Genomic DNA, 23,209 nt, shown 5'->3' on the forward strand with positions numbered 1-23,209 from the left:
GGTTTGTCCCTGCATAAAAGTAAGGCAGGGAGTACACGGACAGACTACTGCCTTTGAGTGGTTATGATTCATTTCGTTTAGAGGAAATATGTAAGTGTCACACTTCCCAATGTTCACTTTCTTTGAAACAGATTCTGAGCATCTGAGAGCTGGGTAATATTTCAAAAACCATTGCTTTCACAGTTTCTTTATCCTACATCAATTAAAATGACCAAAATCCTTGGTCAGGATTTTTTAAGAAATCAAGATGTTGCTTGAGTGCCATCCCAGCCCCTTATTCAGAAGCCTCTGTGCATCTGCAAATCCTTCGGGTAAGCACTTAATGACCATCAGGTTTTTTCCTTTTTTAAAAAAACTGTTTACTCTGAGAATGACCACATAAAATTCAACCAGCAAAATGAAAGTATGATACACAGTGCACAAAATAATCAGAGTTACAAGTAAGCTAAATGTCCAATATGTATCTCGACACTGGATAATATACATTGTCCATGTAATTTATGGTTTAAAAAACAGCAATAACAACAACAATCTTCTCCTTAAATGCTGCCTCAGATCTGCAGCAGGTATAATCTAGATTTAACTAAAGTGTAAAGAACTTCCTTGGTGTTAAGGGTATTAGTGACTAATATCAACAAGTAGAGTCCATGAACAGGAAAAGGTACAAAGAAAATAGCTCAGAGAGTTTCACATACTGAAGTGGAACAATTCAGGCCTAAAGCAGTAGCCACATGTTCTAAAGACTCCAGAGGTCAGACTGGTAATGTAGATGTAATGTAAGGTAAGGTAAATGAGAGAGGGGGCCTTTGGGGTGATTTTTTAAATCTTAAATATTGAGAAGAACTCATTTTTTAAAAAATCCCCAGCCAAGCTAAAAAGAAACTTATCTATAGATGTGCTAAATATGGCTCCTGGGCTATCAGTGCGTAACTTTTGCGGTCCAGGGTGACTTATTTCTTCTACCCAAAGCTTGAAAATTCTAAAGTAGGAAATGGGGGGAAAAAAAGTATCTCAGAGGAACTAGATGGGTTGATTTCTTGTGTGAAATGATCATAGCCTAACTAAAGATTTCTTAGAGTGGGGCACTTAGATAACTTCTCTAACTCGTGGGGGGCGGGGTATGTTTATTAAGCATTCTAGCTTTGCCTGAGGATAAGACTAGAGTAAGGATGCTTAGGTTAACATTTTAAGTAAAGGCTACAAATATTCACAGCACTATGAAAAGTTTTATTGCATTATTCAAACGTGTTACTTGCAAAAATACATGGTGGTGAAAATTATAATTAATTCAGCAATGTTTTTAAATTAACTTGAAGCATATTAATTGCAGTAATGTCTACATGAATTTGAAAATGTAGCTTCATATTTTTGACACATTTATTCAGTCCTTGGACAATGTTGGGTGTGCATAGGAATTCATTTATTAATAACTTCATGGCCCTGAAGAGTTTGTGAACATAAGAACAACTGGTCTATGGCACAAGAACAGACACTGAGATCAATGGAACAGAATACAGAACTCAGAAATGGACCCACAAACCTATGGCCAACTAATCTTTGAACAAAGCAGGAAAGAATATCCAATGGAATAATGACAGTCTTTTCAGCAAGTGGTGCTGGGAAAACTGGACAGTGACATGCAGAAGAATGAACTTGGACCATTTTCTTACACCATACACAAAAATAAACTCAAAATGGATGAAAGTCCTCAACGTAAGACAGGAAGCCATCAAAATCCTTGAGGAGAAAGCAGGTAAAAACCTCTTTGATCTTGCCTGCAGCAACGTCTTACTCAACACGTCTCCGGAGGCAAGGGAAACAAAAGCAAAAATGAACTACTGGGACCTCATCAAAACAAAAATCTTCTGCACAGCGAAGGAAACAATCAGCAAAACTAAAAGGCAACCAACAGAATGGGAGAAGTTATTTGAAAATGACATATCAGATAAAGGGTTAGTATCCAAAATCTATAAAGAATTTATCAAAGACAACACCCAAAAAATAAATAATCCAGTGAAGAAATGGGCAAAAAACCAGGAATAGACACTTCTCCAAAGAAGACCTCCAGATGGCTAACAGATACATGAAAAAATGCTCAACATCACTCATCATCAGGGAAATACAAATCAAAAACCACAAGGAGATACCACCTTACACCTGTCGGAATGGCTAACATTAACAACTGAGGCAACAACAGATGTTGGTGAGGATGTGGAGAAAGAGGATCTCTTTGCATTGTTGGTGGCAATGCAAGCTGGTGCAGCCACTCTGGAAAACAGTATGGAGGTTCCTCAAAAAACTAAAAATAGAACTACCCTACAACCCAGCAATTGCATTACTAGGTATTTATCCAAGGGACACAGGGATGCTGTTTCGAAGGGACACATGCACACCAATGTTTATAGCAGCACTATAAACAATAGCCAAAGTATGGAAAGAGCCCAAATGTCCATCTATGGATGAATAAGATGCGGTGTGTATGTATGTATGTATGTATATGTGTGTGTGTGTGGTGGAATATTACTCAGCAATCAAAAAGAATGAAATCTTGCCATTTGCAACTGTGTGGATGGAATTGGAGGGTATTATGCTAAGTGAAATTAGTCAGTCAGAGAAAGACAATAATCATATGACTTCACTCATATGAGGACTTTAAGAGACAAAACAGATGAACACAAGGGAAGGGAAAAAATAATATAGAAAACAGGGAGGGGGACAAAACAGAGGAGACTCATAAATATGGAGAACAAACTGAGGGTTATGGGAGGGGTTATAGGAAAGGGGATGGGCTCAATGGGGAAGGGGCACTGAGGAATCTACTCCCGAAATCATTGTTGCAATATATGCTAATTTGGATGTAAATTTTAAAAAATAAAAAACAAGTTATATATAAAAAAAGAACAATTGGTCTAAATTTACTTTATTGTTTGGGGGAGAGAAAGCTAATAATGATAATAATAATAATAACAAGTGCTGAATAAATAGTTAACTGTGGAGGAGGGGTTCGGAGCTAAGTTCATAAAACAAGCAAGTAACCTGAATTAGTCTATTACAGGTATAACTGGATTCTTGGAATGAGGAAAGAAATAAAATAAAGCAGAAGAAATACTAAAGAGATAATGACTGAGAATTTATCAAAAAAAGTGAGACCACAGATCCAAAAAATTCAAAACAGAACTACAAAAAAATGTCATCAATTCAATTACAAAAACAAAACCACACCTAGACACATCACTATCAAACTGCTAAAATATTAAAAAAAAAATCCTGAAGGAAGCCAGAGAAAAGAAACACATTACATGAAATCTTGAACTAAGAACAGGAATGTTAGCATATTTCTTAGCAGAAACTATTTAAGCTAGGAAACAATGGAGTCACATCTTCAAAGTTTTCAAAGGATAAACATGTCAACCCAGAATTCTATATGAACAAAAATATCTTTAAAAGGTAAAATAAAAATTTTCAGAAAACTAACTGCTGAAGTATTATACTTCCATCAGACCTGAAATACAAAAAATGGTAAAGAAAAACACTCAGGAAATGAAGAGTGCTGAAAATCATAATTATGAAGGCTCCTATAAGAGAGACTTTTCCCTTATTTTTATTCCCTTAAAACCTTGACTGTCTAAAGCAAAAACAATAACAATTTTATTGAGGGTTTTATGGCACATGTAAAAAGTCAGATGTATGCCAACAAAATATGTAGAATGAGAGGACTGCAAACAAACTACTATAAGATTGTCACATTATATAAGAAATAGTGTAATATTACTGACTTTGAAATGTATTAATAAATGTATATACTAGAGAAACTACTAAAAATATAGATAAAATAAGCCTATAATGGAAATAAAAACATAATTCTCAAAAACATTCAATCCAAAGGAAAGCATAAAAAAGAAAAAGAAAACAAGCAAAAACAGATGTAACAAGTATATAACAACTAACAAGATGGTTGATTTAAATTCAACCATAGCAAAACCTCCCTAATATAGAACACTGTTATTCAAAGTGTGGTCCATGGAACCATGGTGGTCTCAGTCTGACAACAAGATAAACAAAAGCAAGCCTTTAGAAACTTTTATAACAAATTTTTGGAATAATTTTATATCTGTTGAACCTAATAAAAATGAATTTGCATTTTGTACGGTTTTTAATCTCTTTTTTAGTAATTCTTTTTTATTACATTTTACAAGAGCATTGCTCTGTGACAGGAAATAAAATGTAAGCAAACAAAATCTTGTCCTTTACCACATAATAATTTGAGGAGCACTGATTTCACAGAGAAAGGACTTTCCTTCCAAATTACACAAAGATCGAATTCTACTTGGGTAAGACAGCCACAAAGAAAAGGTAAAGCTACAGGTAAAATTGGAAATGCGTTAAGAGTTTGAAAATAAATTAACCCTAACAAGATAAGTTGTACCAAGAGAGAATGGCTACCAATATAATTTGTCAAAGCATTATACTACTAGTTTGTACCTAGAGGCTTTCATAGCCCCAGGATTTGGAGAAATTGTCAGGTTTTTTAATAAGCTTTTTAACAGATTTTCCAAGGAGCCAATCTTTGGACTCTTCCACTTTATTCCATTATTTTAGGTGATAGCTTTGGCAATGGCTTCATCACTGTTTAGTGCAGTATTACCTTATCTATTTTTTGACTCTAGAGTTAGAGTTAGAGACCTTGAAAACTATTTCCATTTACAAGCTGTTCAAACATGGGCAAGTTTATTAACCATGCTCTAAATAAAATGGAGATGAAACCACCTTAGTCACAGGATTATATCACCTTCCTCATAGGATTATTATTAGCATTAAATTAGTCAATGCATGTAAAGTGTTTAACATAGTGAAAATAGTAAAACAGTGAAAGTAGTAAATTCTCAGTAAATATGTTCACTAAGAGAAAAAAAAAAAATCCCAGAGTTTTGGTTCCAACATTACTTTTTATTCCGCGGCACATCAAAAACAAAAATCATCTGTGATAATGCTAGAAGCCAGAAACTACTTCTAATCAGAAAGCTACATTTTTTTTTTTTTTTTTAGCTGCATATGGATCTAGTTCAACTGGAGTTTCCTGAATGAATGTGGGCCTTTTCCAAGCACATCCAGCATAGCTCAATCTCTGGCACCCGAAACAAAGCTAATGCTCTGAAAAGCCGCACGTGATAGAAATTAAGCTACCTGTACTGAAAGTGGATATGAAAGTATTTTAAAAGGGAAAGAGAATGACTTAGAAGAAAAGGAATTTAGGCACAGTCTCCTCTGTATAATCGAAACTTAGCTTGTTGATTCTTTTCGGAAATATTCCCAGAGTTAAAATAGAATACTAGTTTGCCCATTAACAGAACAGGTTTCATACGCACTGAGCATGGTTAATGTGGTACATGATTCTTCCACGGATGCTTTGAATATTTCATCCTGAAAGTTAGGAACCAAAAGTCCTCAGCCAATACTAAGCAGTTCAGTAAACAGCTGCTGCTATGCTATGCTGCTGCTTGGGCCACAGGGGATTTTTGAATAATTGAGTTTAAGCTTAAATAATGATCAGATGCCCGTAGAAACCTCCTGAGAGACATCAGACTTAACAAAGAAACAGAGGTTTCATCAAAGTACTGATTCTATACCATTTTAGGCATGTTGTATAAAAGTTAAACTATGAAGGAAATTAAGTATCTTTTTAACTTTTGCATTACTTCAGGTAAAATACCTATTTTAAATGAATCATCCATTGTGGATCAGCTATTTCTGCAGACAGTGTCTTGATTTGGTAACTTAGAAATTATCTAATATTTTTTAAAATCACTGAAATCATCTCAGTTTTATTTAATTTCTGAGAAATTCTAGTTTTAATTTTTCAACATAGCTTATTCTTTTTTAAGCTCTATACAATATGTATAATGACATCTGCAAGCCAAATTTCTTATTTGTTTTAGGAAATAGAATAATTACCTTTTTCCACTTTAGAAGTATTTGAGAAGTTCAATATTTTTCTATCCTCAAGCCTCTACTCTTAGGGCTAGAACTGAAGATTACAATACATATTTTCTTTTCGGCAACAGTAAAAGTTGGGGTGGGAGTAGGAAAGATTCAAAGAGAGAAAAGCTTAGACTGTTAGTAGATTCAGGGGGAGAGATAACAAGTCAAACTTACTACTCAAAGAAAGCACAAAGTATATATCTCTGGTCAGCATCTAAAAAAGATGCAGGGAATGGACTGGGGCAACAAATAAGTGCCAGACACAGTGTTAAACATTTTAGAAACATTACCTAATTTATTCCTCATGTACTATTAGTCACTTTAACAAAAGAGGAAACTGAGCTTCAGAGAGGTTAAGTAATTCGAACAGTTACACAGTTGATAAGACACGGAACTGGGATTTCAATCAAAGTCAACCTTAGATAATAGATTTTGATATGGATGGAATTGTGTTCCCCCCAAATTCAAATGATGAAGATCTAACCCCAATTTGACCATATTTGCAGATAGGGACTTTAAAGAGGCAATATGACTGGTGTCCCTGTAAGTAGAGAAAGAGACACCAGTTATGCGCACACACAGAGAAAAAGCCATGTAAAGACACAGTGAAAAAGTGTCCATCTGCAAACCACAGAGATAGGCCTGAGGAGAAACCAATCCTGCCTGCAACTTGATCTTTAATTTCCAATCTCTAGCACTATTAGAAAACACCTATTTTTTAAAACAACATAGAGTTGACGAAATCTTCACTGCTGTCAGGGATAGGATAAAGATATATTTTTCTATCCTGGGCATTAGCATCTTAACAATAAATGGGGAATTATTGTTTAAAAAGCTAATCAAGAGGCACCTGGGTGGCTCAGTACATTAAGCGTATGACTTCAGCTGAGGTCACGATCTCACGGCTCACAAGTTTGAGCCTCTCGTCGGCTCTGTGCTGATGGCTCACAGCCTGGAGCCTGCTTCAGATTCTGTGTCTCACTCTCTCTCTGCCCCTCCACCACTTGTGCTCTCTCTCTCTTAAAAATAAACAAACATGGGGCGCCTGGGTGGCTTGGTCAGTTAAGCGTCCGACTTCGGCTCAGGTCATGATCTTGCGGTCCGTGGGTTCGAGCCCCGCGTCGGGCTCTGTGCTGACAGCTCAGAGCCTGGAGCCTGTTTCAGATTCTGTGTCTCCCTCTCTCTCTGCTCCTCCCCTGTTCATGCTCTGTCTCTCTCTGTCACAAAAATAAATAAACGTTAAAAAAAATTTTTTTTAAATAAAAAAATAAACAAACATGATGATTCCTAAACCAGAGAGAGACCCAGTAAAAAAAGAGAACTACAGGCCAATATCCCTGATGAATATGGATGCAAAAATTCTCAATAAGATACTAGCAAATCAAATTCAACAGCATATAAAAAGAATTATTCACCATGATCAAGTGGGATTCATTCCTGGGATGCAGGGCTGGTTCAACATTTGCAAATCAATCAACATGATACATCACATTAATAAAAGAAAAGAACCATATGATCCTGTCAATCGATGCAGAAAAGGCATTTGACAAAATTCAGCAAACTTACTTAATAAAAACCCTCAAGAAAGTCGGGATAGAAGGAACATACTTAAACATCATAAAAGCCATTTATGAAAAGCCCACAGCTCACATGATCCTCAATGGGGAAAAACTGAGAGCTTTTTCCCTGATATCAGGAACACGACAGGGATGCCCATTCTCACCGCTGTTGTTTAACATAGCGTTGGAAGTTCCAGCATCAGCAAGCAGACAACAAAAGGAAATCAAAGGCATCAAAATCGGCAAAGATGAAGTTAAGCTTTCATTTTTTGCAGACGACATATTATACATGGAAAATCCGATAGACTCCACCAAAAGTCTGCTAGAACAGATACATGAATTTAGCAAAGTTGCAGGATACAAAATCAATGTACAGAAATCAGTTGCATTCTTATACACTAATAATGAAGCAACAGAAAGACAAATAAAGAAACTGATCCCATTCACAATTGCACCAAGAAGCATAAAATACCTAGGAATAAATCTAACCAAAGACGTAAAAAATCTGTATGCTGAAAACTATAGAAAGCTTATGAAGGAAATTGAAGAAGATACAAAGAAATGGAAAAACATTCCTTGCTCATGGACTGGAAGAATAAATACTGTCAAAATGTCAATACTACCCAAAGCTATCTACACATTCAACGCAATCCCAATCAAAATTGCACCAGCATTCTTCTCGAAGCTAGAACAAGCAATCCTAAAATTCATATGGAACCACAAAAGGCCCCGAATAGCCAAAGTAATTTTGAAGAGGAAGACCAAAGCAGGAGGCATCACAATCCCAGACTTTAGCCTCTACTACAAAGCTGTCATCATCAAGACAGCATGGTATTGGCACAAAAACAGACACAGAGACCAATGGAATAGAATACAAAACCCAGAACTAGACCCACAAACGTATGGCCAACTCATCTTTGACAAAGCAGGAAAGAACATCCAATGGAAAAAAGACAGTCTCTTTAACAAATGGTGCTGGGAGAACTGGACAGCAACATGCAGAAGGTTGAAACTAGACCACTTTCTCACACCATTCACAAAAATAAACTCAAAATGGATAAAGGACCTGAATGTGAGACAGGAAACCATCAAAACACTAGAGGAGAAAGCAGGAAAAGACCTCTCTGACCTCAGTAGTAGCAATTTTTTACTGGACACATCCCCAAAGGCAAGGGAATTAAAAGCAAAAATGAACTACTGGGACCTTATGAAGATAAAAAAGCTTCTGTACAGCAAAGGAAACAACCAACAAAACTAAAAGGCAACCAACGGAATGGGAAAAGATATTTGCAAATGACATATTGGACAAAGGGCTAGTATCCAAAATCTATAAAGAGCTCACCGAACTCCACACACGAAAAACAAATAACCCAGTGAAGAAATGGGCAGAAAACATGAATAGACATTCTCCAAAGAAGACATCTGGATGGCCAACAGGCACATGAAAAGATGTTCAACGTCGCTCCTTATCAGGGAAATACAAATCAAAACCACACTCAGATATCACCTCACGCCAGTCAGAGTGGCCAAAATGAACAAATCAGGAGACTATAGATGCTGGAGAGGATGTGGAGAAACGGGAACCCTCTTGCTGCAAACTGGTGCAGCCACTCTGGAAAACAGTGTGGAGGTTCCTCAGAAAATTAAAAATAGACCTACCCTATGACCCAGCAGTAGCACTGCTAGGGATTTACCCAAGGGATACAGGAGTACTGATGCATAGGGGCACTTGTACCCCAATGTTTATAACAGCACTCTCAACAATAGCCAAATTGTGGAAAAAGCCTAAATGTCCATCAAGTGATGAATGGATAAAGAAACTGTGGTGTATACACACAATGGAGTACTACGTGGCAATGAGAAAGAATGAAATATGGCCCTTTGTAGCAACGTGGATAGAGCTGGAGAATGTTATGCTAAGTGAAATAAGCCATGCAGAGAAACACAGATACCATATGTTTTCACTCTTATGTGGATCCTGAGAAACTTAACAGAAACCCATGCGGGAGGGGAAGGAAAAAAAAAGAGGTTAGAGTGGGAGAGAGCCAAAGCATAAGAGACCCCTAAAAACTGAGAACAAGCTGAGGGTTGATGGGGGGTGGGAAGGAGGGGAGGGTGGGTGATGGGTATTAAGGAGGGCACTTTTGGGATGAGCACTGGGTGTTGTATGGAAACCAATTTGATAATAAATTTCATATATTGAAAAAAATAAAATAAAATAAACAAACATGAAAAATGTTTTTAAATAAAAAAATAAAAAATAAAAGGTTAATCAGGTTTTATAAGTAGATGTTTTTGTTTTGTTTGTTTTGTACGTGTTTCTTTTCTTTCCTCTGGATTTCCTTGCAGTAGGCTAGTTACATGATGTTCCATATACAGGATGACTGTGAAACTTGGAAAACAATCAATAACTTGTTGGGATACCTGAGCTATTATTTAGGAATACCCTATATTTATATAGCTACTGGTAAACAATGATTTCTGTTGTTGAAGCTAGCCAGTCTGTGGTGTCTTTATATGGCAGCCTGAGCAGACAAAGGCAGATAAGAACTAAAAAAAGATTTTCTATATTGTTTGTTCTATAGATCTCTTCTTAATGATATAGGATGAGAACTAGTGTTAAGAGCCATGAGCGCAGTGCTAAGGGTGTATCGTCACACATCTGACACATAATAGATCCTTAATAAATGTGTGCCAAGAGAATCAATTAATGGATGAAAATAAGTCAATTCTATAGTGATATATTTCTTGACAGGGTTTGACTCTGGCTAAAATGTAAAAATAGTTTCCCCATTCAAGTCCTGCATTACATCACTGATTTCGTGAAGAACATGTTTCTTTAGTTAGCACCACACCTAGATCTATAGCTTTCATTTGCTAGCATTAGGTTCCTCCTTTCTCTAGCTTGACAACCAGCAACATCTGGGGTGCCTCTAGGGCCCCCAACCTCTGTCATGGTGTACCCCTACTCATCATAGAACTTCCAGGTCTTAACTATTTGCCCTAAGAAGACAAGACATCCCTGTAAGTCTTTGTCAACCAGACCCCCAGTATCAAGTTAATGGGAGCCTGCTTTATGATCGCTCCAGAAAAACTGATTTTTTAAAGCTATTTTAGGGGTGCCTGGGTGGCTCAGGTCATGATATCATGGTCTGTGAGTTCAAGCCCTACCTCAAGCTCTGCACTGACAGTTCAGAGCCTGCTCCAGATCCTCTTCTTCCTATCTCTACCCCTCCCCCAAACACACCTTCTCACTCTTTCAAAATAAATAAATAAACTTAAAAAAATCTGTTTTAAATTTAGATAAAGTATTACCACATAGTAATACCATTTTTGACCCCCAAAGGAGATGATAAAGTATGTTTCATTAATTACCTCTACTTCAGAGATAAAGAAATTGAAGCCTAGAAAAATTAAATTATTTGTCCCTTTGTAGTCACACAGGATCTTATCATTCAAAGTGTGGTTCATGGATCAGCAACATTGACATCATATGGGTAAGAGATGCAGAATTTCAGGCCCCATCCAGTTCTGTTGAATCAGAGACAACGTGGAGACTTGAATCCAAATGTTCTAATTTCTAAATCAAGTTTCTCTGTGTATCTCATTACGAGGGCTTCTGAAAACAATCTCCATATCTTTCTTACTAGTCTCCCTAAACTGCCACGATTCTAATGGGAGAACATTAGCTGGGTAGTATGTCAGATGGGACCTGAAGGTTTCAGGACTTTGAAGAAGATTTAAAATCATACCTTTGAGGCAGCAGCTTCTTTATTCTTTGCAAAACAAGACCTAATGAGGGCCACCCATCAGAATGCAGTAGGTCCATTCACTACACAGAGTTGCCACTGATAACCTACATCACCATATTTGATCCTCATAATAATGCAATGAGAGAGGCCCAACTGTCCCCATTTTAAAGATGAAGAAACTGTGGCTAAGATAAGTCAAATAACTATAAGATAGAGTTTACATTGCTGATTTCTCTGACTCTAGAGCTCAGTGGAAAGACATACACCCTAAAGCCATAAAACCACTCAAGGAAGGTTCCTCGTTATTTAGGTAGCAGTACTTCAGAATCTCTTGAAAGCCCTCTGTAATCTGGGCGATTCCTATAGGAGTATGTTGACAGTCATATTTCTGGGCCAAGGACCTATGGTATTCTTCATTGTATTCTTTGGTTGGCTCTGCAGCCTTTAACAATGGCCTCCTCCCTTCTCCCATGTGATACAATATGCCTGTTCTTTGAATGTATATATTCATTTCATGTTAGATGTTCTGCTGAAATCCTGAGACTTTTGAAATGGAGCTGGGATGGATTTATGATGACAATGTGTGGGTAAACCCACATGCTTTCTCTCTTTTGTTCAACACTAAGAGGAACACATGAATGACAGCCCACTCCCTTGGGATCACTTGTAGGTTATAATGCCCACACCTTAGCTTTTTTAGTCATGGTGAGATGAAAAAGAAATAGAGAAGCTATAGGGAGGACCTTCAGATTCCAAGTAAAACCATGGATATGATGAATGAATACTGTGACCGATATTCCATATGGAAAGAAGGCGTGAACTATTAATGAAGCAGCTGGAAGAGACAAGGGGCATGCCATGTACATTAATGCTCTACCATAACCCCCCTCCCAGTATGATCAACTGCTTTCTGACAGCCCTGACCTTACATGTACAATTTCTAGTCACTCTTCATCTTCACAAAAATATCCCTTTGCTATTTATGTGCCTCTGATGAGAATAAGCATAGGAACATATCTGTTGTGGCTGTGCTGCATCTTACAATTCTGATTCTTATTTAAGGTACTGGTGGACTCAAGGATTTCCCAATAATACATGAATTACTTTGGGTTATGTGGTCAATCAAAGAATCTCAGAGTCCTTATTGCTATTCATAGTAATTGGCTGGTCAGTCCCACCAAGACTGAATTAGAGATATAGCCAAGTAAGACCATCTCAGTATTTTCCTACTACTTCATTTAATCTGGTGAACACGCTATGGAAAGTATATTTCATAATATGCTAATCCTTGTAAGTACTGGACAGTGCATGTTAGAGCCCTGTTTCTTCCAAGACAGCTTAATAAAATTAATTCTAACTCCATAGGTGTGTAAAATGAGATTCTATCTTACTCATCCCACAGTGGTTTGGTCCAGTTTCAGAGGTTTTTCATTATTTTAGTTCAAATTACAATGCTGTGTATAGGTGCATAATTTTCACCCCAAATTAATGATGCCTGAGAGCATGGATAATACCTTACAGGAAGTACAATAAAAAAGAAAAGGCTTTCAGCAAAAGAAATAATTGTGCTTTATTATGGCTAGGATTATTCTCATTTGGGAAATGAGTGTTGATAATCATATGAGGTTGAAATTACAGTAAGTTGTGTGTGCACAGTACTGTGGTCAAGAGCCTGGGAATCAGGAGATCTCTACTTCGCCACCTACTAATTGTGTGACTTGAACAAGTTACTCCCTTCTCTGAACCTCAGTTTCCTTTTCTGTAGAGTAGAAAGCCCAAGTTACACCTTTAGTAACAAGACTTCTGGGAATGCTGTGAATATTAAGACATGAGGTAGGTTATCACTGGAAGCTCCATGTAAAGACAGTGAATCAGTCCAGTTCTACAAGAACCAATAAATAGGTATGTTTTAAAGGGTTCTCTATGGCCCTGCTGGAGAGGTCAGGGCATCTCACCTAATAGATAATCACCTCATCAAGTCAACCTTCTGTACACTATTAGGTTTAAAGTTAAGGGTTATAATTTTACTTAGATGGTTACAGTACAGCTGTAAACAACTTAGCTGAAATTTTTTGTTGGTTCATCCCATTTAATACTGAAGATATTAAGAGTATCAGCAACAGAAATTTAATAGTAAACATAGCCCTGGAATGCAGACCCCAAAGTTTGTGCTCCTTGTGCTGTATACACACAGCACACAATTGGCAATGAACAAATAGAGAAGTCATCATCCTTTGCTTCATTCACTAACCTAATGGGATCAATAAATCAGTTATCTTGACTCTCACAGCTCAGATATACATCAGCAGGGACCAGCTGGAGACAACTGAGGACACAATACAATAGTGTCCATTAAAGAAGCAGCTAAAATGCACATGAAAAACCACTGGGAAATATAATACAAATGTCAGGGCATTTTCAATATACTTGAAAATGGCAGGTGTTAGACTATTGTATCTAATTTGCAGCTGCACAATATGGGAAACTATGTCCAAATAATGTTCCCAGGGACTGGGAACCCCAAAGCACATAATGCTGCTAAGATCTGGAGCTACCCAGATGTCTCACAGCCACAGCCTGGATAATTGTGCCCCTACCTTCAAGATCCTCCAAGGTCAGATCTTAAGAGAGATTTCAGGAACTACAGGGTTGCCTGTAACTGAACTTGCCCCCACCTCCACCACCACACTTAAATCCAGGAGTCAAAAAAGTAGGCCCTGAACTCTGTGTGTTCAGGACAGAACCCTATCCCAAGATGGTCACATCTTCATAGGTAGGAATGAAGATGGGGACCCAGAAACTCTGAGCAGTCTTGACAAGCCTACCCTCGTGCTCCCTGTTATCCCTCCTTAATTTAGTGACCACAAGAAGCCAGGACTCCCAGGTCATCTGTCACCCAGAAATGCTGATCTCCAAAAGGTAACACTTTTCATTAACCACCAGTTTTGTCCCCAAGCTCCACCAGATTTCATACTGTCTTCCTTCCTTGCTTTCTTTTCTGCAGAATATTCATCATTACACACACATATCTGAACTAATGCATATTTGCTTATCTGTCTCCCCCATCAGGATAGAATTTTTTTTCTGTTTTACTCATTGCTGTACTTATAGTTTCTTAGCATATAGTAAGCCCTCAGTATACATTTAGTGTGTAAACAAGTGAATAAGTGAGTGAATAAATTCTGCCCGAAGCTGTGAGTATATTACATCTAAAGGCCAATTCGTTTTGTGTGTTTGACTTCTTTCTTCTTTACTTGCTTTTAATGGAATAGTGAGCTGATGCTAGAGAGTGCATTCACTTGCTAGCTCTCAAAATGAAGATTTGATGCCTCTAAGAAAACTGAGACAGGAAAGATGTCTTGCATAAATCTTTCATTAGAAAAATGACTTTGGATTTTGTTCAATTAAGAGACCAGATATTTTGCCTTCAGTCCATATCATCATGGACTCTCAGGTCTTTCTCACAAAGTTGATGAACAGCAATAGAGGAAGCTTAACACAGTGTACAAGCGATAAGCCTAATAAGGGATATGATTGAGAACTGATAAGAAAATAAAAATTTTTAAATAAGAATATGAGGCTAGAGTTGCTCCATACTTAGCACACAGGACGCTCTCAAAACCTATTTTTTTAATGGATAAATGAATAGATGTTGACATGTCTGAAAGAGGGGTAATAGGTTAATTAAAAAGTCATCTACTTAGTAGCAAAGAATTTCACTACTTTTAGGCCTTGTTTTCATTTCTTTGAATGGCCACACTTCAAAATGGTACAGGATCATTTTAAAGGATATCTACATGTGCCCATAGTAAACATTAATTAGAGGTCATATAAATCATATTAGTTAGAATATGGTAACAAAATAAATTAACCAAATGATTTTGGGTGTATATCATTCTCAAATGTATTAGTGTTTTAACAGTCTTCATTAAAAAATGATTCAATGTATGCTTTGTTTATAAGATACTGCTTACTCTTTCAAGTTCTTAACTTTAATTATTCTATATCTTAAGAGAAGATGTTGTACAGTAATAATGATGTTGCTTGCCTATGAGTCAGGAGCTATGGGTTCTACCCAGGAGTGTGGAATGGTTAAGTCCTAGGGACTCTACCATGAACTGATTGCTATGGCTCATGCATTCAGCAAACTAATTTATTTAAGTTTTGGAATTTGAATTAGATGAAAATTTAGAAATTATGCTTTACTAAACTTTCTGTCAAAATACTTAACAAAGAAAAATCCAATAGGCTGTATCAATATTCTGCATTGGACATTAGTTTGTCATAGAGATTAATACTGGGATCAGGATCCAGGGTAGAGATGTGACAAATAAAAATATTAATGAAGTTTTTTCACATCAAAATGAAAAGGTGAGATGGGCCAGGATTTAGGTCTATTTTAAGCTGCACAACATAGGAGCTGACCAAAGATTCCTTTTCTTCTAAGTACTATTTTGTTTGTCAACTCTAAGTGTTCATCTGACCTCAGGCCTTATGTTTTCTTGACAATAGAAGTGGCAACCAATTTATGATTGTATATTTGAATTTATTCAAGTATGTTTTAATTTCTCAGAGCTTTTGTTTCACAGAACCATAAATTTCTTGAATTAGAAGCTTAATGTTCACCAAACCCATTTACCTTTAGGAATAGCATAATCTAAGTTTCAATTTCTTTAGAGAAAATTATTACAGACAAGAGAAAGATTATAGAACAAGAAATTCCAGAAATTGGTATGTTTTCTTCTTCTCTGCTATTGACAGTAATTTGGTTGATTGACAGTGTTGCTCATACAGTTTTTTATAGGTGTTGTGGTCCCAAGAATGTAAAAAACACATGTGTAAGGCTTTGATGATGGCATTTTAAGCTATCTCATGTTGACAACAGAAGAATTTTAATAGCTTCGTTATATACATGTGTACTTTAAATAGGAAAATGAAATTGGAACTTGAAAATGCATCCTGTTGTGCTTAGCCATAAAGTCAAAGCAATAGAAAGAATTTAATCACAAATGAGATGCTACAGCGAAGTGAACTGAGGAGGAACTTAAGGTTTTCATTTCTAATTGCCCTCTTTCCTGCCATGAACACCAGATACTTAAAGATTATATGCCATTTTACATTTTGTAGTAAACACAGAGTAACATGTAGATGTTTATCTCTGTAGGGAATGCCATCTACTTCCCTGTAACTATTATTGAGTATATTCAATTAGCATACTCTATGCAATACTGGAAACATCCTTTGTTATTTAGAAGGCATCTCCTAGCTTGCATAATATTTTGCCCCACACCTAGAGCAACATGATCTTTTTGTGGAATCCATAACATGAACCAAAATTCTGAAACAATTTCATTAGGGCAGCTTATCAGTGTTACTTTTTCCAGGTGCCGAGTGGTATTCCTGCTAGTATCATTTGCATCCAGTTTAAAACTAATGAAAATCCAAATGGGAAAGGGGAGATGGGAAAAAGAGAAATCCCAAATCTTAGTGGGTCCTCTTATTATGCTGGAGGGAAGAGGGCTGTGATGCCTCTCTGATAGCGGCAGCGGAGGAAATGAAGCACTGATTGCAAGCTACGTTTGAGCTGAACATTAATACAAGGGAAATCAACATAATCCTGATTACCGCATGTGAGAAACAGATGCCACCCCCAACTCTGCAGATGTAAGTGCCTGCTTAGGACAACTGGATGGGAACAGCACATAATGTGTGCACTTACGATAAGGAACATATAAATTTTGGCATAAACATTAGGTGTTGTTGTTACTTAAGGGAAAAAAATTCCCTCCTAATCAGCAATAGCTTGATGCAATTTTTAATAATATGGTGTGTTATTATGACCTAAACAATTAATGTCTGGACGTGTAGCCCTACCTCATACTCATAACCACCCCCCATACACACGCACATACTCATACAAATATATTCATTCCTAATTGTTCTTGAAAATTTATTTGCCTTGACTACTTGAATAGTTTCAACATCACTCTTCTTTCTTTTCTGTTCTGGAAGCCCCCTCCATTGTGTTTCTACAGCACAACATTTGTCCAAATCAGCCCAATGAATAGGCTATGAGCAAATGAGAAAAGTGGCCTTGTCTCATCAGTAACTACATTCCTGCACCTTATCTAATTACTGGCACAAAGTGATTTTTCCTACCCTTTACTCTTCATATGATAGCATTTGTTATGCCTTCTAAAATACTGATTGTGTTTCTAAGAAGACCACTCTGAAGAGCAGGATAAAAATATATTAGTCTAGTATTTCTGTTACGTTGATTTTAACGATCTGTCTATAGATTTGGTCAGAAAATAAATAATCTCCTGATATTATAACACAATTAAGAAAGTCAGAGAGGTCCTTTAAAAGACTTGCCACTAGATTTTTTTTTTTACTGTTATTGGGGAAGAACCAATGTAATGTAATAAATGGGTAAAATGATATAAAGATACAAATGTAGTATCAAATTGACAATTTGATACTTTTGAACGTATGTACATATATAATACTTATATATACATAAATATTATATATCAGGGGGAAGAGCTTAGATTATAAATATGACAGAATGAAAGAGAATTTGAGACATTTCATCCAAACCTGCCTCCTATACAGCAAGTATAGTTAGAACATAAATGAAATGTATGCTGAAAACCTCAGGGCAATGGAAATGAGCCTTAAATTACCTTCCCACAACCACCTAATCCTTCTCCCCATCTCCCCCTCTCCAAATCACACAAATGACATCTCTAACCTCCACAGTGTGTCAGATTTAGGAGTTATCAAATAGAATACGGGCAGAGTAAAAGTTTGTAATAAAAATCCAGCTTTGTGTTCACAGATTGACTGAGTTGCTGCCGGAGAAGGTGCCTTGATAAAACCTCACAGGGCCTCATTTTTGGCACATCTTTGACCAGTTAGGCGGGCCCAGATTCTGCCCATGCTCAGCAATTCCTCATTCCTCCTAGGAAATTGTTCTGCCTCTTCCACAGCTCCTCCTCCTCCAATCAAGGGTCTGACACTGCCCATTGACCACGTTTATTTTTCTGCCTTTTGGCACCAGGAGCCTGTCTGTTGTAGGATAAAAGTGGAATTCTCTGCTGTCTGCAGGGCTTTCCCCAGGGAACAGAGCATGAAACCCAAACTTATATATAAAATCATATCCTGTTTGCAAACATCATATTCCCTTTGCTTCTCACTAATCTGGTCCTGTAAACCCCAGCACAGCTTGAGAGCCCATTCCTCATCTAAACAAATGCCATAAGCCCCTTTATACTTTTACAACCATGTCAAAAAATAATATTGCCTGCCAATAGTGATGTGATTGGAGTTGCCTCCTCCGAGCCATAAAAGAAGTGCAGAGTCTGTTATCAATTTCTCTAAGTGTATCATGGGAATTATGGGTCGATTCAGTTCCAAGTTATAAATGACAACTCAAAAGCCGCAGAAGTGTTTGAAGTTGGGAGCTGATGACGACATTATCATAAAAGCCTGCTCGTCCTTGCTTTTGTGGTTTTTTTTGTGGCCTATCAAGTGAAGAGGGAAAAATAAAGCTGAGAAATGATTTCAAGATTTCTTCACACAGCAGCAGGTCAGATGGCTAGAAAAATGATCACTATTTTTAGTGATATACCCTTAGGAGTGAGAACTAAAGTGGTCCTGCACTGGGTTTTATTTTCAGAGTCCCTTAATTATTTATGCCATTATACAATGACCAAGTCCTGTGATTTGGTAAAATGCTCTCTGCAACTGATGCATTTTCTGCAGTGCAATCACATGTTAATGAGAAATGAGTCATGCCCTAGTAACTAATAAAATGAGAACCAAACACAAAGAAATTAGAAACCCTTGGGATTGTTGCTCAAAGTGTAATTCTGGAAAATATACCTGAAAGAAACTTAAGTACCATTTGCCCTTTGAGCAACTTAGCCAACACTGTCAAATTTTCATATGCAGAGTACACTTATCATGATGAGCACTGGGTAATGTACTGAATTGTTGAATCACTATATTGTACACCTAAATCTAATAAAATACTGTATCCTAACTATACTGGAATTTTAAAAACTTTAAAAAAGTATTATATACAATTTTAGGGGCAAATTTAATAAGAAGTAGGGATTTTCTGATTTCACAACATCCCAGGTATTCTCCTCAAAATCCAGTCAATCCATTAGCCTTCAGCAGGTATATATTAAAGCCATCTAGTAGCAAGTATATATTCCAGGAACTAGAGTTTCCTTTAACAATTGGGGAGCACTAAGTATTTTAGGATTCAAACTAATGGGTGCATCTTAGATGATCTGAACTAGAAGAGTGCCTTAAGACAGGGCAATTTCAGTGGTTTCCAAGTTCTCTGGGAAGAGAGCTTATGAAGTTGGACCACTCTCGATTCATACTGGGTATCTTTGTATACTCTGTATGTCTAGAACTGTCCCAAAGGTAAAAATTTAGACTGGCAGAAACACAAAGAATTCAGAATTTCTCTTAGGACTTGTATCAAAACCCAAAATCTGAGGGGTAAGGAGGTTTCTGAATGCCTCAGAACACAATTTGGTCTCTGGAAGAAAAAAAAGCCAAATCAAACTAGTTTTTTTTTTTTTTTTTAATGTTTATTCATTTTTGAGAGGAGAGAGAGACAGAGTGTGAGAAGGGGAGGGGCAGAGAGTGAGGGAGACACAGAACCTGAAGCAGGCTCCAGGCTTTGAGCTGCCAGCACAGAGCCTGACGCGGGGCCCAAACCCACAGACTGTGAAATCATGACCTCAGCAGCAGGCGGACACTCAACCAACTGAGCCAACCAGGCGTCCCAAACTAGTTCTTTACAGTTTCAACATGGACAAGCTTGTGCATGCACATGCATGCATAACACACACGTTCACACTCACCAGTGTGAACCTTCAGAAGACCAATAGGCCAATCTAATAAAGAGAAGTGCCTTTCTCCAGCCCTCTTCAATACTGATGAAGTCAAACTAATCCAGTCTTCCTCCTCCCCTCTGTCTGCCAAAGCTACATTTACCTACCACCACTGCTGTCACCAAGGATTAAGACAGTGTTTGGAAACATTATGAAGGACTTATTTTATGACACTCACTTTGCTTTATGTTGGACATACAGGGACAAAAGCAGCAGTGACCCTTCATTCCTTGGGCACTTCTAAGAATTTACTAGAACAGTTCGAGCTAAAGAATAAGAAGCTACCTTGGTATGAGTTTAAGCAGTTTGAATAGAGGTACTTTGTGTTCAAGGGATAATATAGTATAGGCACAACCCAAGTCAGACTTGGGAGGTGGATCCTAAGGAGCTGTCCTCATTTCAGCTCTGCGTCATGTATTAAATGTAAAGGAGTGAGAGTTTGATGACCATCACTCTTTTAACAGCTTTGATTTCCTCCCTATCATTGAATCTTCTAAGTAGCCATTAGCTTTGTTTCATTCTTTACCTCATTTTCAGGTACTCAGCCATTCTCTTAAAATGGGCACTTGGGATGTTAAAAAATAATGACAAAGCCAATGTCATCCGTTGTCAATGAAACCTAATTTAAAAGTCAGTTTATCCTCTGCTTTCTAGAATAATTTTGCAAGTTCCTGGCTTCACAGTGGGTTTGCTAAAAGTAAGGAGGGTTTAATGTAGGATAGTGATTATACTGAGCTCAAGGTCAAAAAGTGAAGCTCTACTGGTGAGCTGCCACAAAAGGAACATTACATCAGCCACAGTGCTGCAATGCTAGGCTCCAGGGACTAGCCTACTGAAGACAAACGGCATGGAAAGAACAAATAAGCTCTTTTAGAACTCCTGCACATGGACACGCACATCAACCTCATACTTTTAGACTTTTACCCGTTACTGTGTGACTTCAGGAAATAAGGTCATTTCTCTGAGCCTTCAGTTTCTCATCTGCAAAATGGTATTAATAACTATTTTACAAAACTGGTATAAACCTGGTATAATGTTAGCAAACTATAAATTCCAAGCAGATTTTGGTTCTTGTAGCTGCCATTTATATTTCTGAAGAGGATAGAATCATAGGTGAAGAAACAAAAAGATTATCCTTGTTAAATCTAGAGTCACTAAAATGAAAGAATTAACTGAAAATACGTGCGATTTCCCTGTATAAAATTTAGTGATAGTAAAATATTGCCTAAAATATGGCACACACAGTTATTTCCCTTCAATGTCCAAGAAACTTAATTGACTTAAATTCCTCAGTCCTTGAAACCTGATCTAGAAATATGCTTTCCTAATATGACTTAGTACTTAGTTCTACAAGATGACAACTTGTTACTGGTAAGGGTTAAATGTAAATAGATTGCAGGTTAAAGGATATGTTCTAACCATCCACCAAAAAGTAGCACGTTTTCTTCATATATTTAAACAAATTTGTCCTTGAAATGTGGTATAAATATGCTGGGTCAAAAAAGGCTTTGTTAATTATGGAGACAAAAATGGCCCCAGGGTTCACAAATAAAGTGTGCCACAATGCAAAGCACTTTGTGAAGTCTATGCCATTTTCACCAGGAATATTAGGTATTTGCGTACTCAGTATGAGTCTCTTGAAAATTGAATTCTGCTGCAAAACAGTTGAATCCTTTTGTGTTACCTTTTTTCCAGCTACATAAGTCTAGCAAAGTTGGCTTTGTGGATATGCTATCTGTGCAGTCACACAGAACTGTAGATTTAAAAGGCCCCGCACTTGGATTAATTCACTGTTGTCACCATCTTGAAATTCTTAGTAAGTTTTGCACACAGGGATATGCATTTTCATTTGGAATTGAGCCCTATAAATTCTGTAGCCAGTCCTGAAGTTTATGATAACTTTTACTGAGAAATGGCTTTACCCATAACCACAATGATAAATCAAAGGATTTTTTTTGGTAGTTTATGTTATTTAAAAGCAGCAAACAAACTCATACTTACCCCAAGTCCACCACAAGGTAATGAAGAAAAGAACTTTTGAGAGGCGTCACCTACACATTAAGAAGACATGAAAAAATATATAAATTGGGAATACAATTATAATTTTAAAAATTTTGGTGTTTAATAACACATGATATGTCACATAGTATTTATCACTTGATTCAGAAGAAAAGTAATCAAATTTTAGATATGCAAGAACTCAAAGCAAATGAATATAATTATTATTACATGTAGAGTCTACTGCCCTATGTGAAAACACACACCTATGAAATTTGAGTCTCCAGATTGTTTTGGCTAGCCTACACATCAGTTAATATATCATAATATGTTTTTTATTTATAGTTTACTTAAAATAACTAAGCTATTCTGAGTGTATCCCTCTAAAGTGATGTCTTAAGGCAAAGTTTCTGAAATGCACTGTCGTTTTCTTAAAAAGTTTAAATATTAAAACATCTATTCAAATACACAGACTTATTACTTTTTACTTCAGATATAACTAAGACAAAGTATACTTGTCTTAAGTATAAGCCTCTTCAAAATCCAAATTTTTAAAAATAAAAACACTATAAAAAGCATAACCTTGGGGCATCTGGGTGGCTCAGTTGGTTAAGCATCTGGCTACAGCTCAAAGTTTGTGAGTTCGAGCCCTGCATCAGACTCCGTGCATACAACTCAGAGCCTGGAGCCTCCTTTGGATTCTGTATCTCCCTCTCTCTCTCTCCCTGCTCCTGCTCATGCTCATGCTCTGTCAGTCTCTCTCTCTCTCTCTCTCAAAAATAAATAAATATTAAAAATTTGTTTAAAAGTAAAAAGGATAACCTTTAGGGGAAATCTATACAATATAAACACATATATATCTTCTTTAAAATATATACCAAAATCTTACCTGTGATTGTCTCTTGGAATTGGTATTTCATGGAATTTTTAATCATTTTGTTCACCTGAATTCTTATTTTCTACATTATCTAGTACATTAATAGAGAAAACAAAAATATTTACT

The 23,209-nt window shown here is 36.9% G+C and overlaps 1 protein-coding gene across 18 annotated transcripts in view; it reads right to left on the reverse strand.

Annotated features, from left to right (window-relative positions):
• HDAC9 (histone deacetylase 9) overlaps positions 1-23,209 on the reverse strand; it is a 931,635-nt gene that overhangs the window by 237,604 nt on the left and 670,822 nt on the right. For all 18 annotated transcript variants that reach the window (XR_005789365.1, XM_040472481.1, XM_040472497.1 and 15 more), the window contains one exon: positions 22,210-22,259. Coding sequence is in view for 17 of the 18 variants with exons in the window: in XM_040472481.1 (XP_040328415.1) it covers positions 22,210-22,259 (50 nt within the window). In the remaining variant the exon portion in view is untranslated. The remainder of the gene's footprint in view (positions 1-22,209; positions 22,260-23,209) is intronic.

The sequence above is a fragment of the Herpailurus yagouaroundi genome, unplaced genomic scaffold (genome assembly GCF_014898765.1).
Source record: "Herpailurus yagouaroundi ecotype Mexico unplaced genomic scaffold, PumYag 100, whole genome shotgun sequence".
In the NCBI taxonomy this organism is placed as follows: domain Eukaryota; kingdom Metazoa; phylum Chordata; class Mammalia; order Carnivora; family Felidae; genus Herpailurus; species Herpailurus yagouaroundi.